Source organism: Bombus huntii, chromosome 13 (assembly GCF_024542735.1).
Source record: "Bombus huntii isolate Logan2020A chromosome 13, iyBomHunt1.1, whole genome shotgun sequence".
NCBI classification, from domain to species: Eukaryota; Metazoa; Arthropoda; class Insecta; order Hymenoptera; family Apidae; genus Bombus; species Bombus huntii.
Window position 1 is genome coordinate 1,475,067 of NC_066250.1, and position 14,878 is coordinate 1,489,944.

The 14,878-nt window shown below is 33.5% G+C and overlaps 2 protein-coding genes across 6 annotated transcripts in view; one reads left to right on the top strand and one right to left on the bottom strand.

The window, feature by feature from the left end:
- LOC126872420 (integrin alpha-PS2-like) overlaps nucleotides 1-1,459 on the top strand; it is a 74,840-nt gene extending 73,381 nt beyond the window's left edge. For all 4 annotated transcript variants that reach the window (XM_050632355.1, XM_050632356.1, XM_050632357.1 and 1 more), the window contains one exon: nucleotides 75-1,459. In XM_050632355.1, coding sequence (XP_050488312.1) covers nucleotides 75-167 — 93 coding nt within the window. In that variant the 3' untranslated portion in view covers nucleotides 168-1,459. The remainder of the gene's footprint in view (nucleotides 1-74) is intronic.
- Nucleotides 562-14,746, bottom strand: LOC126872421 (PAN2-PAN3 deadenylation complex catalytic subunit PAN2). 2 transcript variants are annotated; one of them, XM_050632361.1, is made up of 23 exons: nucleotides 14,667-14,746; nucleotides 14,333-14,590; nucleotides 12,467-14,086; nucleotides 11,695-11,882; nucleotides 11,362-11,531; nucleotides 11,166-11,286; nucleotides 10,899-11,095; nucleotides 10,597-10,810; nucleotides 10,389-10,522; nucleotides 10,154-10,300; nucleotides 9,970-10,066; nucleotides 7,984-8,217; nucleotides 7,641-7,886; nucleotides 7,349-7,568; nucleotides 6,433-6,612; nucleotides 6,181-6,347; nucleotides 5,674-5,842; nucleotides 5,063-5,579; nucleotides 4,648-4,865; nucleotides 4,440-4,569; nucleotides 4,115-4,336; nucleotides 3,494-3,755; nucleotides 562-3,403 (listed from the first exon to the last, which is right to left on the bottom strand). In XM_050632361.1, the coding sequence occupies exons 3-23, from the start codon at nucleotides 12,546-12,548 to the stop codon at nucleotides 3,389-3,391; spliced, it is 3,930 nt and encodes a 1,309-aa protein (XP_050488318.1). In that variant the 5' UTR covers nucleotides 12,549-14,086; nucleotides 14,333-14,590; nucleotides 14,667-14,746; the 3' UTR covers nucleotides 562-3,388. The 2 variants fall into 2 exon arrangements, with proteins under 2 accessions (XP_050488318.1, XP_050488317.1); XM_050632360.1 differs by having other exon boundaries at nucleotides 7,322-7,568.
- Nucleotides 14,747-14,878: the final 132 nt, after the last annotated feature.

Sequence of the window (14,878 nt, forward strand, 5' to 3'; positions counted from 1 at the left end):
CACAAGTACATCTTCCGTAAAGCCTTAAAACCGAATAAGGTAAAGAACTGAAACGATTTTTATTTCTTCGACAGTGCGGGTTCTTCAAGAGGAATAGACCGTCAGATGCACCAGAGAGGCAACCATTGAACAGGAACGGCCACTTCCAGCAGGGTGACGACCACTGAGAAAAAGGGCCAAGTATCCATCGATGGAATTCATTTCAAATGTCGAAAGTCGAACTGAACGAACGAGCCATGAAGGGCCTTTTAATCCTCGAATCTCGCGAACGAACAAATTTACGCACTGCCTGGATCACGGCTCGTCCTAACTGTAATACAGTCCCGTGTCAAGCAGCACTGTGACTAATATTACGATTATTGTAATTAACAAAATCGCGAGTGCCTTTATCTCCAGCCCCCGAACGAGGAAACTGCTCGAGCATTTTTACTTACATCGAATTACGAACGAATAAGCGATGTAGAAAAGGTTCTGGGGTTAATCTGCGATTATTTTCTACTGCCACTGAATACTCCTTCCAGCTCCTGCAGCTCGATCATGCAAGTTTCTAGTCAGGAGACGTTTTTCTTTTTCTTTTAATTATTATTATTATTATTATGTCATTTTTTAATTACCTGTAATTTACTTAAGCCACATGCTCGTCGATGATTACGAGCGAATACGAAGATCGATCGAACTGCCTCGATGACGTGGAGGTCGAAGTGGCCTGCAGATACACCTTGCAATTTATGGAAAATAGATTGCACTTTTTCACTCCGTGTAGAATTTATCGTAATCTTTCCTTTTTTTTTTTAAAGGAAACGTCCGCTATGGAGAATTCTGAAAAAATAAGATCAAAGGGTGAACGAGTTTTTTATTTTATCGGTCTTGTACAAACGCTGATTATATTCCGGGGCTTGAGCAATTGCAAAATAGTTGAGATTACCAAGAGAAGAATGTCTAGTTCTGTGTTGTAAATATACTATAGTATATCTATTCTGGCTTACCTGGTGGAATATTCAGAATAATAATTTATTAATTCTATTTTCCATTAGAAGAACGTTTAATCGGCTCGAATGCTTCGATTCACGTCGATAGAGATCTCATTCGTCGCCGACATCGGCAGTCGATTTTATATTTGTTCTCCTTTTTAAAACAAGCTCGAGAACGGGAGTTTTCGATTATTTATTATAATTTCTACATTATTATATGTATATGTAACGTATGATAGAGCGTCGTAACGTGAAACCGGGGCTTGCCCTGACTGTATGTGTGTACAATCTTGTAAATTATTAACTGTATTACTAAAAACCGTTCAGAAAGTAACTAGCTAACACAAATTAATAATTGTGTAGAGAGCGAACGAATTCCTGAATAAGCGGGAAAGTAGAAACTGACTTGTACATACAGAGTTAAGGTGTAATATTAAAAGAAAAAAAAATATATATATATATTAATTAATAATATTATTAATATTAAAGATGGTATTTTATTTTTAAATGTGGGTGAAAAATCACCTCTGACAAAATTACTTTATCAATTCTAAGAAATCTAGAATTTTTTAAGGAGAATAATTTTGAAAATATATGTCATGAAAATGGAGAATTAATTAATTTTTCATTGAGACCAACTAGTAATATCGATGGCATGATCCCCCTTTATTTCAGACCTATTCCCTTTTAAATAAATAAATAAATTCGTACCCTTGTATCAGGAGATTCGTCAGAATATGATCGGAAACAATTAATTTTTCATATAATCATTTATTAGAAAAATCACAATGACGTAACAGCAGTAGACATAAAACAAATGCATGATTAGCATGAATATCATACTCTCACTGTTGTTTCTACGATAGTTGTATGGATCGTTTTTTGTTAGACCTGCATTAATTTGTAAAGTTACGTCGCGCATAAATGATAAGAAAATTGTTCCAGATATAAAAAAATATATCTTTCGATAATCTTGATTTATTTGATAGATTTTGACAATGTTTCTACTCTCTCACTCTCTCACACATACACACACTCTTTCTCTTATTTTCACTTTTCATTGTCTTTGATAAAATTTATACAAAAATAATCTTATGAGTACAATCATTTTGTAAAATATATTACCGTATTTCGTTTAATATTTTAATTCTTGCGTTTTAAGAACCTCGAAGTAGAAAAAGTGTTTAGAAAAATTTCTGGTTCTTTCAATGATTGATTTAATTTTCGATCGAGCGAAAATGGTCTGCGTATATTCGTGAGACAAAATGAAATCTGCCACCGGGACGAAGTAAATCTTGTAAAAAAGCGTCTTCGTATTTTTTTCCCCCGGTTTCTGCCTTCTCTAATGAGTTGTCGTTGGGAAAAACGGTACAAAAGTCAATATTTTAAAAAACATACATATAAAAAAAGGAAATCATGAAACGTTTCGTACAGACATACTCATCCACCTCTAGGATTATTGCTAAAAATATTAATCTTTCGTTATATACACGTATTGTTAGCCCTTCAACGCCCTATTTTTTCGTTATTTTTATCAAAATTTGTTGATAATTTAGTAAAATATTTTTGTATACCAATTTAACTTATCTCGTTTAAACGTTCAGTCTTCGAAACTTCAATATCGAAAGATCGAAATAATTTTCGAACTTTGATAAATTTTTTGAATTTCTCAAATTCAGTGATCAAAGTAGTGTGTCGTTGAAGAGAAAACAATTTACCAAGCAGAATGGTTTACGTGTATGTGTTATCTTCCATTTAAGATACATCGAGAAAACAAAATAAATATATTCACCATCTTCGGCAGTGTGAGGTCGATACTCTTCAAAAACTAATGTGCTATCGAATAATATGTATGTACAATATTATGTATATACGATGGCCACTGAATGCGTACCAGATATTTCGTTTCGATCCTTGTCGAAAAATTACAATCAACGCGAAATTTTGTTTTCTCTAACGTCTTGCTTGATAATTTACAATAATCTCGATCAGGCGGAGGCTAACTAAAAGATTTACAATTTACGGTCGATAATTGAGTTATGTTTATACGAGCCGATGTCGTGAGATAAGAAAATACTAAATACGATTAACAATGTAGTTGTACCCGTAATCATTAACACCCGCGACATCATCAAGACATAATCTTGGAATTTCCCTAGTTTCTATGTACGAATAATTGAACTTCTTTTCGAACAGGATAAACGCATGGACCAAAATAATAAACAACGTTTTTTCAAAATTCAATCCTCGATTTGTTTATGACTATACTTCAAAATTCAATCCTCGATTTGTTTATGACTATACTTCAAAATTCAATCCTCGATTTGTTTATGACTACACTTCAAAATTGTCGTCTAAACTTCATTGTCTTTGCATGTAACTAAATCATACACTTCTTCCTGAGGGTCATCCTCGTATCAGCTATCCGGAACCTGAAGACAGACAAATTAATTAATAAGCATTAATTAATAATATTTATATATATTTGGCTATGGGTATTTTAAGTAATCGATCATCCTTACTTTCCATTGTAGTTGGTTGCCAACGTTGTAAAGCTCCTTTAACGATTCCGCCAGCTTTCCAGAATTCTCTAACTCCTTATATTTACGATACAACTCGAGAGCAGCCCTGGCATCTTCAGTAGAGTCGTGTGTTTCCGACTGAATCTTCTTACCCAAAAAGTGCCACGTAAGAAAACGCAGCGATACCATACGATGACGAGGTAAATGAAACAGCAATACTGTGTCTACGACCTGCTCCGGTGGAACGACTAAATTTATCACTCTGTGAACAACGAGAAAAAAACATATGTAAAATCAATATGATTAAGGTGATATTAGACGTGTTAGTATATTAAAGAGACGAGTGGTAAAAATGTAATAGTCAATGTATATTAAAATCACTTTAAATATAAGTACAGAGATAGAATATGTCGATCGTAACCGTCGCTCACTCAATTTTACCGTATGTCTCGCTATAATAATTCGCTATGCTGATCGCTATACTGACTCGCTATGTTACTCGAATCAGCGTATGTTAATCGAAACAGCGTCAACACTAAGGCACAACAATATGAGTTACTCCCGATTCGAATTGTCCTATGACTCATATGCCGCTACATAATAAAAGCAAAAAGTAATTACCTAAAATCATTCTTCAGGCCATGACCAACGAACATGATCCCATTATCAACGAGAAATCGTAGTTTTTGGTACGTTGATTTTAGAGTTGTTAAGTGCTTGCTACTAAAGTTTGCGTCCAAATCACCTGGTTGAATCCCACTGAATTTTGTCAGGTAATCTACTACCTGTTCTTGAGTGCTTATGTAATCGTCTATAAAGGGAGTTCCTTCTAGGGGACCTTGGCTGTTTAAGGGATTAAAAAAATATTAAGCAAGAAACATAGTGATCCAAAAAATGGCTATACTAATGTAAGAATGATAAGAAAATAGTTAAAAATTGTACATACCCACGTATACAAGTTATACGTGCAACAGACATGTGACTTGGTTTTATAGTGGACATTTTTCCATCGCTACGAAGTTCAGATTCTTCCTGATTCAACGTTACAAATTCAGCGTCAATTCCAACTAGTTCACCTATAGAAATAATTTTATCAGTTAATACCATTTTACGTATGTAATTTAATGTCTTTTATTTCTATATTTGAGAGAAACCTGTTTTAGGCATTTCGTCGGACGTCAATGGGGTAAACGTGATACCCCTTGTCCCTCCACTGCGAGCGATACATTTATCTTCACCAAATACATCATAGGTAAGCGGACTGACAAATGGTGCTGGTTCAGGTGCAGGTACAGCAGTATAATGAAGGACACATGGAACCTTCCAATCAAGATTGAACCATACCGCTTCTTGCGGTGTCACTGCGGATATACTAAACAAAATAGACAAATTTTCATTGCAACTTAAAACAAAACTCTATAAAACTAACGAAGAAAGTAAGATTCCAATTTAGAACATTTGTATGCATAGAAAACTTTTCGAAGTTTTCCATCATTCATGCCATCCATACGATTCATTGTCGATTATTCTAATATCATTGAGTACAGAAAATGAATTACATTTACGTACCAAAAATCGTTAAAAATGTACCACTGCGACACCGCACTGCCAGCCGATCGTTCATGATAATTTGGTCCGACTCGCAATAGCGCAACGATATTCCTCTTATCTTCATTACTCTTATCATCGATATAGCAAACCACAGCACTAAGACTATACCGAATTTTGCTTATCTTATCCAAATTTTCATCAGATTTGTTTCCTTTCTCCACATCGTCATTTCGTACTGCGTTAACATGATTTTTAACCACTTTCTCTTCTTCTCCGGAGATCTCAGATTCTTGTATCCTATTATCCCCTTGACCATTTTCTACTATGACCTCATTGACCGTTTTACTACTTTCGTTAGAGTCGCTCTTTGGAGTGCTGATTTTTTCTACGAATAATTCACAATTGCTATCCAAAGAGATCTCTATATCGTGTGGAATCCACGAATGAGAATAGTATAAATGACTAGGCGGTGTTGTGACCGATTGCGGTGTTGAAGTTGTTATGGGTGGAGTAACTGGTGGCGTTTGTATATTTTCTAATAAAAAATTTAAATAAAACAGATCGAAAATGTTAGTTATGTAAGATATAATGAAAATTCTGAAAAATTGTAAAATGGATTGTAACTGTACCTGGATCTCTGCCAATGTGTCTGAACCTACAGCCAATACGAGTACAATTGTTGCCATATCGACATGGTTTCGCAGTAATGGGGACAGGACTCGAAGATGGACTACTTTCTTTGCCATTCAATACTTTTTGAACGACTATATCCATTTGCGCTTGCCAGAATGCTTTATCCTACAATAGTGGTAATTTTAGAATGTTAAAAGTCATCATGGAAATTAGTATATGCTTGCAGTCTATGAGATGCAGTCATGAAAGAACTCTGATGATTAGTTATTAAATTATTCAATGTGCAGGACATGATTAGGAATAATGAGTAACGAAGTATTTCATATCGAATATTATAAATAGTGACATTGCGGAATTGGTAAAATAATATTGGATATTGGTAAAATAATAGTAATTGTAAAACTTTTTCATATTACTCAAGAATATTTTTATATTTATGACTGTTCCCTGTTATAACTGCTAGATTTTTATATGAAACACTTATAAGATTGTGTTTGATGTACCTGCTGTGTATCTAAACCACAATTCAGAGCTAATATTTGAGGTAGTTTAGTCAGTTGTCGAGACTGGAGTGTGGGTGTAAACTTCTGACAATTGTCACACCATGCAGGTGTAATTTTCTCGGGTCTTAAACTACGGATAAGAACATTCGTAAATGGAACTTCTTCGGCTGCAAAGGATAAAAATTCATTCATTTTGTATAATGATAACTGATGTGTATATCCAACATACATATAGCGTAAATAGTGGCTTACAAGGATGCGTTAATTCCGGATAAACTAAGTTACATAGCAACATGATGGAATGTTTCGTAGCTTCTTGTCCACATTTGAGACAGCGGTGTATATGCATTTGTTCGGATCCAAACAGACGACTGATCTCTGTCTCTTCATCTCGTACTTCGTTCTCCTCGATAGATTTTTTGCTGTTTTTGTCTATTCGAAATAAATATTTGTATAAGTTTTTTCGAATATCATTATATTTTTTGTAGTTGTAAGATAGTATACGTTAGTAATGGAAATTTATAAAAAAATACATAAAAAAATTCAATAGCCTTTCATGAGGATCTATTTACTACTATGCTAATTTCAGGAGAATAGTATTTGTATTGGCAATGCATTATTGCTATCTTTTTTTTTTTTACAAATAATATCGCTATTTAAAATATTCTGATTTTCTTCTTAAAAATATAAAATGAAAAGTTTAATGAATTTATTGAAAATCACAGCAATGCAGACGCAAAACAAATTTTTGCAAATAGGCTATGCATTCCCAGAAAACAATGTCATCTTTCCTATAAAAAAGAAGAGGAAGTATAGGTAAAAACATAATTAAAAAAAACGTGCTTAAACAAGAGACTAAAAAACTTTCTGCATAAACCTAGCACAATAAAAAAGAGGATTAACTGGCAACCTCTGTATATCCCAAGAATACAGGTATGAAAATACACATAATTTTTATCACTAAAAAAAAAAAAAAAAAGAAAATTTTTTAAAACTTAAAACTTAAAAACCTTAAAATTTCTTTGTATTCTTTGGATATGTCGCCACAATGGTCAAATAAGTGTAACAAATAATCATATACAAAATGAAAAATAAACACAAAAAGTGCCCAATAAAAAGGTTACACATGAATTGTGTTTACCTTTCGATGTGATCCACATATATTTACCATCCTCCTCCTGTTTTTTCCTTTTCTTCCTTTCTTCTGCGTGGCTTCTATATCGGGAGCCAATGTCCTGCAAAATGCTAGGGAAATCCTGTTCGTTATAAACGAATGGAGGACATTTTGGTCCTGATTTAAGCCGAGCAGCTTCCTCTTCCTCCAGTTGCCGTTTCTTTGTTTCCAGAACTTCGTAATGGATCTGATGTAATATAAACCTGTTCCAACTCTGAAATTCAACAGTAGTATTAACATATTAATATTTAACACAGACACGGACGTTCTGTATTTAGAGATATACCTGTATCAATCGCATCAAATTCGTTTTCCTTTTGGCTTCCGGGTGGAGATCGCTGAGTATAAGTCCCAAAGCTGCTGCTTCGGGAACCGTTCTGAAAGCTCGTAGGAAATTGGCTGCCTGACAAGGCAGTCCTCGGGACGTGTCTAACATGTGAAACAAGAATCCTAGCTCACAGGATAGGCAGAATTCTCTTTGGCACGAGTGAGAGAGCAGGGCTATTCTTACAGGTTCGCAATAATAAAGTAACTGGAAAATACGTGATAGACATGAGTATCTGAGCTTGTTTCCCTGCAAGAAGAATAAGCTTTCTGGATATTCATTGTGCTGATTGAATTAAGCTTACCTGCAACATAGCGTTACAATAGCTGTTAGGAAGAGTTGCTTCGAGACCGCAGAAGTTGGTGTGATTATACTGATCAAAATCGAATTCATCGTAACCGAGACGTGAATATTTCAACTCGATTTTGCGATAACGTTTAGGTATGGCCACAAAGGTACCGTCATCTGTTTTTGATCGTGAATCGCCACCGAAAAGCTTTGCGACTACTCCCCGACGTTTTTCCAAATTGTAAGGTATCTGCAAAAGAGGTATTATTTATTTTTCTTCAATCAGTCAAACGACTTTCGCTTTTTCTCTTAAATAAATTTAATAAGATTAAAATTACGATGTACTATATGAACGTGATTTACACCATAAAAAAATAAATAATACCTATTGAATACGCGTGGGACCGAGCCAATAAGTTAGGTTTACGTGTATGTCTTACAACCTTTATTTCACTCAAATACAACTTCCATTATTACATTCTTGGAGGAATATATTCTATATAGGCATTAGATATACTATCGATTATTAGCCACAAAATCATTAAACTAGAACAACCATTCGAACGAAATGCATCGATTACAAACGCTCCAACGCGAAATCAAAGGCAGTAAATAGCGTTCTTCTTGAGATTTAAGACTTCAAAATTTGAAACACAATATGACTTGTTGGAAAGTAGATCAAAACTAAAATTACACCACATACGGAGTTAAAGAGCATAACATAAGCCTATAGAGAGCATATTTTAAATAATTCGTGAAACTATATCGCGAATTATGCAATGCAATATATATGTACATCATTTTAGAACACGTTCATTGTAATTCCTAGATTGGCACATTATTCACATTTGTCTTGATAAAAAGTTAGTAAAAAAGTTATTGCTTTTTTGAAGAAATTAAGGCAGATGCAACCATTGCTCTTCAATAACTGCAATTCTACACAGCCATTAAGGTGCTACTGGTATGCAGACCTTAAAATAAATGTCAATATTTCTCAACCTTTCAAAGATATTTAGATAAAATTTAGTAAGATTCTTAAAAATTTGAAATTCGGCTCGAGACAAATTTACTAATGTTTATATTTTATAATAAAAATCTACAGTAACGGACTTTTATCGGTGAAAATAATAGAATTCAGTAACTATATTTATTATATATAAAAAAAATTTTTATTCTATATTTTCGACTTCTTTTTTCGCGTAGAATCACCCCCTTTCCGCTTGTACCACCAGTTACCAGCCACCATGTATAATTGAAAAATATATTGACTAAAATTAAGAAAAAGATTTGAATATTATGTAATACACGTGTTCAATGTCCTACTTAGATCTTTTTCTCTCATACATATTATCATACAGGAAATTATTAGAATGTTGTAGACTAGCTTATGAAAATATATCACGATCTTTTAAGGTTGTTCATCGACTACAATATTTATCACGAAATGTTATCAGTCTTAAATCACATCATATTATTCTGGCTTCTCTAAAAAATTGAAAGTATGGAGCTCGAATTCCTTTTCCTTACAATATATCGTTCCGATTGACTGTATCAATTTATACCACTGAAGCTATAATAAAGTCGTCAATTAGATTATACTTCTTAGTTATGTTATGCAACTAATATTGTCTGATAACTGATTCAATTAATAACAATTAATAACTATATGTGTCAATGCATACAAAAACAACTATTCAGTCACAAGTATATAACTCCCTAAAGACAAACTTTGTTCTTTCTAAGGACTGATTTAAAGCTATATAAAGTTAAAGATAAATGAGGACTGTCCACGTTTGGCAGCGATAATTTGTTCTGTTTTACTCCCATTGGTGTAACTGGCAACAAAAAAGTCAAACATCAAGACTAATATGATAGTATAATCTTAAATGGGAGTCATGGAAAACACTCTGAGAATGAAAGACTGGAAATTCGGATTTTAGGAGAGATTTAGAAGAGTCGGAGAAGAATATTGTACAAGAGTGGGAGAATATTTTTTTCTCACTTGATTTCTGCGAAACGTCTGGGGATTTGGAGCATAACCTATAGTTCCTTGCATCTTCATTGTACGCAATATTTCAGGATCAATCGGTGGTGTTCTTCTGTAAAGATATAGAAAACAAGTTTGGAATTAGTTTTTTTTTATTAACACTACTTGTTCAATTTAATTGTCAGTTATCATTACCTACCTATAAACATTTCTCAAAAATTCTTCTGGCCAATCGCTCAATAATGGCTGTCCAGTATAATACATTGGTATTGAACTTAGTGGTGTAATATCATCATTGAATGATATATGTGGAAGTGGCTCAACTGGATCAGCAAATTCAGTTGGTCTGGATAAATGAAAACAGAATCATTGTTCTATGCTTTCTAACTTCAGCTGGAATTTTTTTATTTAAAAGATTTAATATATTTACTAACCGAGAAAATGTATTAAACTGGGGCTCGGATGTATTTGTAGACATAAGATGTATAGAACCTGCCGAATCTCCAAAGCACAGACACTGAGATGTAGAAGATACATCAAAGGATAATATTGCTCCACTATTTGCAACCTATCAATACAAGAAAACTTGTACATTATGTAATTATAGATCACCCTTTTGCACATATGACATATAACATTTACCTGATACAAGCATGTCACAGATGGCTGTACATTAGCATAGATAGTGTCAAGAAGTTGCATTTGTCCCGATGGTGCTACAACAGCTAAACGACTGGAATAGCTGGGTAGGAACTTCAATAGAAGAGGGCACACCAAAGTTGCAACTGGGCTTAATGCTCTCATTTGTCTCAAGTCATATGCCATTAAGAATCTATCTACTGTCAAACCCTGACGACTAAATCAAGAAATTAAATGAGTTAAAAACTTTAACAATTACAATAGTGTTCTCAATGATATATTAATTATGGTGTTCTAAATCTTACCAGTTACTGAAACCACAAGTAACAAGGTAATTTCCTTGAACATCAAAGTCACTGAGAGAACCACTGTGAGTATCAAAAGTATGTTCTATCGATAATGTATTTGGATCCCTGAGATCGATTCGTCCAGCAGGATTGCCACAGCATATAAGTCTGCTATGCTGCCTTAAAATTGCACAACCATTTTCTCCTACATGTACCTATAAATACAATATGTTACAAATACATATCCACATAATCATGTTATTCTATCAATAGGGTGAAACTCACTAATCCAGTCTCTTTCCCTCTTGTTAGATCAAAATTGATAATTTTTTCCTGATGACCCCCCATAAGTAATCCTGTTGGTGAAATTTGAAGCATGCATTGCATGTCTATCATATTTGGTGACCTACAAATTGTTTATTTCTATACAAAAAGTTCATAAGTTCATAAATGACATACAAATACTATAAAATTAACATACATGTGCGAAAATATTGGTATGCCACGTCTCAACTGACATCGTAGTAAACTCTGTGTCAGAATTAAAATTCCTTCATCTAATGGATGAATATGCCGAATTTCTTGAGTGGCATGAACTTGAAACGAGGTGTACTTTTGTAAACCAGGCCCATAATAAGACGTCACATGACCCTATGAAGCATTGTTCTTAGTCAATGTAATTTTAATAATTATTTAATAAATATCACAGTGTAACATGAATTAGATGTTATTTTAATCATACGAATTACATAAAGTAAATGATAAAAGTAACAAAATGTATAATTTGTTAACTAGACAATAAATGTTATAATACCCCTTGATTTCCCATCCACATGAGCTCTTCGACATTGTCAAAGGTGACAGTGGAAACTCCAAATCTATCCCCCCCATCAGCAAGTACAGTACGAGTTTCATGGAATTCAGCCCCGGCAAATTCTTCTCCAAATTGTTCTGTTGCAGGTACATACTCATCACCAGTTAAAACATAATTTGGTTCTTCCCCTGTAATAAAAGATGAGAAAAGATGTTGACAATGGAAATTCTTGATGTTGTTTCAATATCAGTCAATATCATTAAACATAACTTGTGACAACATTTCAACATTGAATGTAGGTTACAGATTATTAACGTCGATTAATCTTTGTTATCATTGTTTCCGAATTGTAATATTTCTGCCTGAACGAGCGCCTCTAAATTTCACAGTTGAAAACAACAACATCACAGCTGATTTGAATCGCGTGTCTAACCTTTGAATTTTGCAAGATTGTTTTGGGTCGAACAGCTGATCGGAACTAAGCATCATGTACCGAAAACAGCGGAAAGAGTGGGAGTAACCAATAACGGTTTATTGAATTGGTGGACAAGAATTAATGAGACAAAAGATATTACGCGATACTAACGGCTAATGGGACGCCAGATCGCGCACCATGATTCGAGCAACGAGTGTCATAGAACAAAGAGGTTTCGCGCCTTTTCGAGTCTTCCGAATCTTGGGACGTAAAGATCACATTTTGATGTAATCGAATTCATTTTGCCGCCTTCGGAAGAGAGAAAGAGTGTTAAAATGATATATATAAAATACTTACAAAGGAGTTGTTGTTCGTTAACACCGCTATCGGCCGTGGCCTGTATGGACGGGTTGTAGTGACCCAAAACTGAGTATTCCATAATATTCCCGTCTTCAGGTCGTTCGATTTTGAAACATGAAATTACCGTTAGTACGAAGATAGCCGTAAAATCGTTGCTCCAATGATCATTCTCTTTTCATAGCACAATTTTGGACACGCACACGCACGTACCGTAGTCGCCTTGGCAACTGTGCAACAAGCGAAACACTTCGTCACGAATATTCACACTTTTCTCGATACCAGCCGATTTGAACTAATGAAAATTATAGTTAGCACGACACTTTCTACACTTGTTTATCATAAGACATGAGCCGACCTACTCATCGAACAACCTTTAATTCATGTTTGCCCTTTTCTACGCGTTCACCCTTATATAGCTTTATTATGGCTGAAAGATGTCGCCACTTGCTGCTTCGCGCGTCAATCAATACTGCCAATAGCAACGACGCAAAAATCCCTAGATTTCATTATTCGGTTAGTTGTCGCCCTAAATATTGTGGAAGAAAGGCGCGAAGCTGGAGAGAAAATTTAAGAAAAATTACGTTTAAAGGAGTTAGAAATCGATGGAACTGATGGAGAAAAGTATATAATTCAAATACTTTTACTATTTCATGAAATTCTTATGTTAAAGAAATAATTGAAAGTATCAGAGCAATTTTATGAATGAATTTTCAGGCCAGACAGTGTCTACGATTGAAAAACGTTCGATTCTGCTCATATATCAGTCACGCTACGCGAAAGAGTAAGTAAAATAAAAAAATAATATTCATAATTATATCGTGGATATGTTTGAAATGCACTATAAATTCAAATCACTAAGATATATGTATGTGTACTTCTGAGAAATATTTTGATAATTATTGTTCTAAATTCATAACGACACTTGTATAACGCCATCTTGATATGTTGATTTGCCTTTTGTAATAAGATTCGAATTTATTTAGCATTATATTAAAAAATTTAAACTATTGTTTCTTAATATATCCATCGACAATATTAAAGTTAATGTAATGCATTTTGTTTTTTTTTAAATATCGTGAAAAGATATAATCCTATAAGATATTACTATAACGACATTTATAATTAGGTTAATTATAAAATTCGTTATTTTCATTTGTAAATTATACAATTTTCGCTTAATTATCTGAATATGCTATTCTTTGCTTCTTGAAACGCATTTTCGTATAAAATGATTCGAGTAAAGAATGGAAGAATTTATTTGTCAGACATCGATATACATATGTACATATATATATATATATTTCACAATTTTTGATTAACGTTTTACATATTACGTGAGAAACGATGAAAATCACAGAAGTGTCGAAATATTCGCTGTTTAAAGTGAGGTACGGTTATTAATATGAAAATATGTATCGAAGAGAATCTCTAACTTTTTTCCAAAATACATTCATATTATATTTTGATTAGTTTCACACGGTCGTAGCTTTGTATAACAATATCGTATACTACAGAGTACGAGTAGATTAGATGTACTAGCCGTGTTTATTCATTTTGCACTTTGATTTCAATTTTGCGATTACCTATTCTCAAAGACGCTTTCTACGGGTGTATTACCTAAAAAGAAAAAAATGATATCATTGTATTAATTAATTTTCATGGAAAATATGTAGATTTAGATCATCGATAAAAAAAAGAAACAAAAAAGTGAGCATGGGCCATTTTCAATACTACGACATAGCGTTTTATTCCATTATACGTTTTTAAATATATTTACTGTATGTAATATTCATTTATACGATTTTTTAATATTTATTTGGGAAAGAAAAAAATATTAAAATAGAAGCAATATGTAAAAGTTACCTTATAGAGAACAAAAACGATTAAAATTATGGTTGGTGGAACGGTAGCAGATTTGTTGTTGATTTTAACAGCGGGGGTGGGGGAGGGGGAGATTTAGAAGATTGTTTGCTACTGTAAAATTTCTGTTAAGTAGACAGAATTGTAAAATATGAAGAGGAAGAAACAACGATTTCATTGGAAGTCCTTTTGGGTTGTTTCACGAAGTAGTAAGAAGTCTCAAAAAATTCGTGAACATAATCGTTGTGCGATATGTAAGACCTAACAAAACAATTTGAAATCATGTTATTCATTAAAAATCTTTTTAGTCTCATTTACAATGTTGTTGAAAACGTACCATTCAGTCTAAGACGTGTACCCTGTTAGTGTTAACGCGAATGAATTTTCAAAGAATTCAATTGATCGACCTTACTGAAACGGAAGTAAAATATAATTTAAGTTGTTAATATACGAGTTTAAGTTTGTGAAAGTTACTTCTGCATAAACGCAATTTATTATCGATGATATATAGATTCAATTGAATCAGCAACACTTGAGAAAGAATTCCGA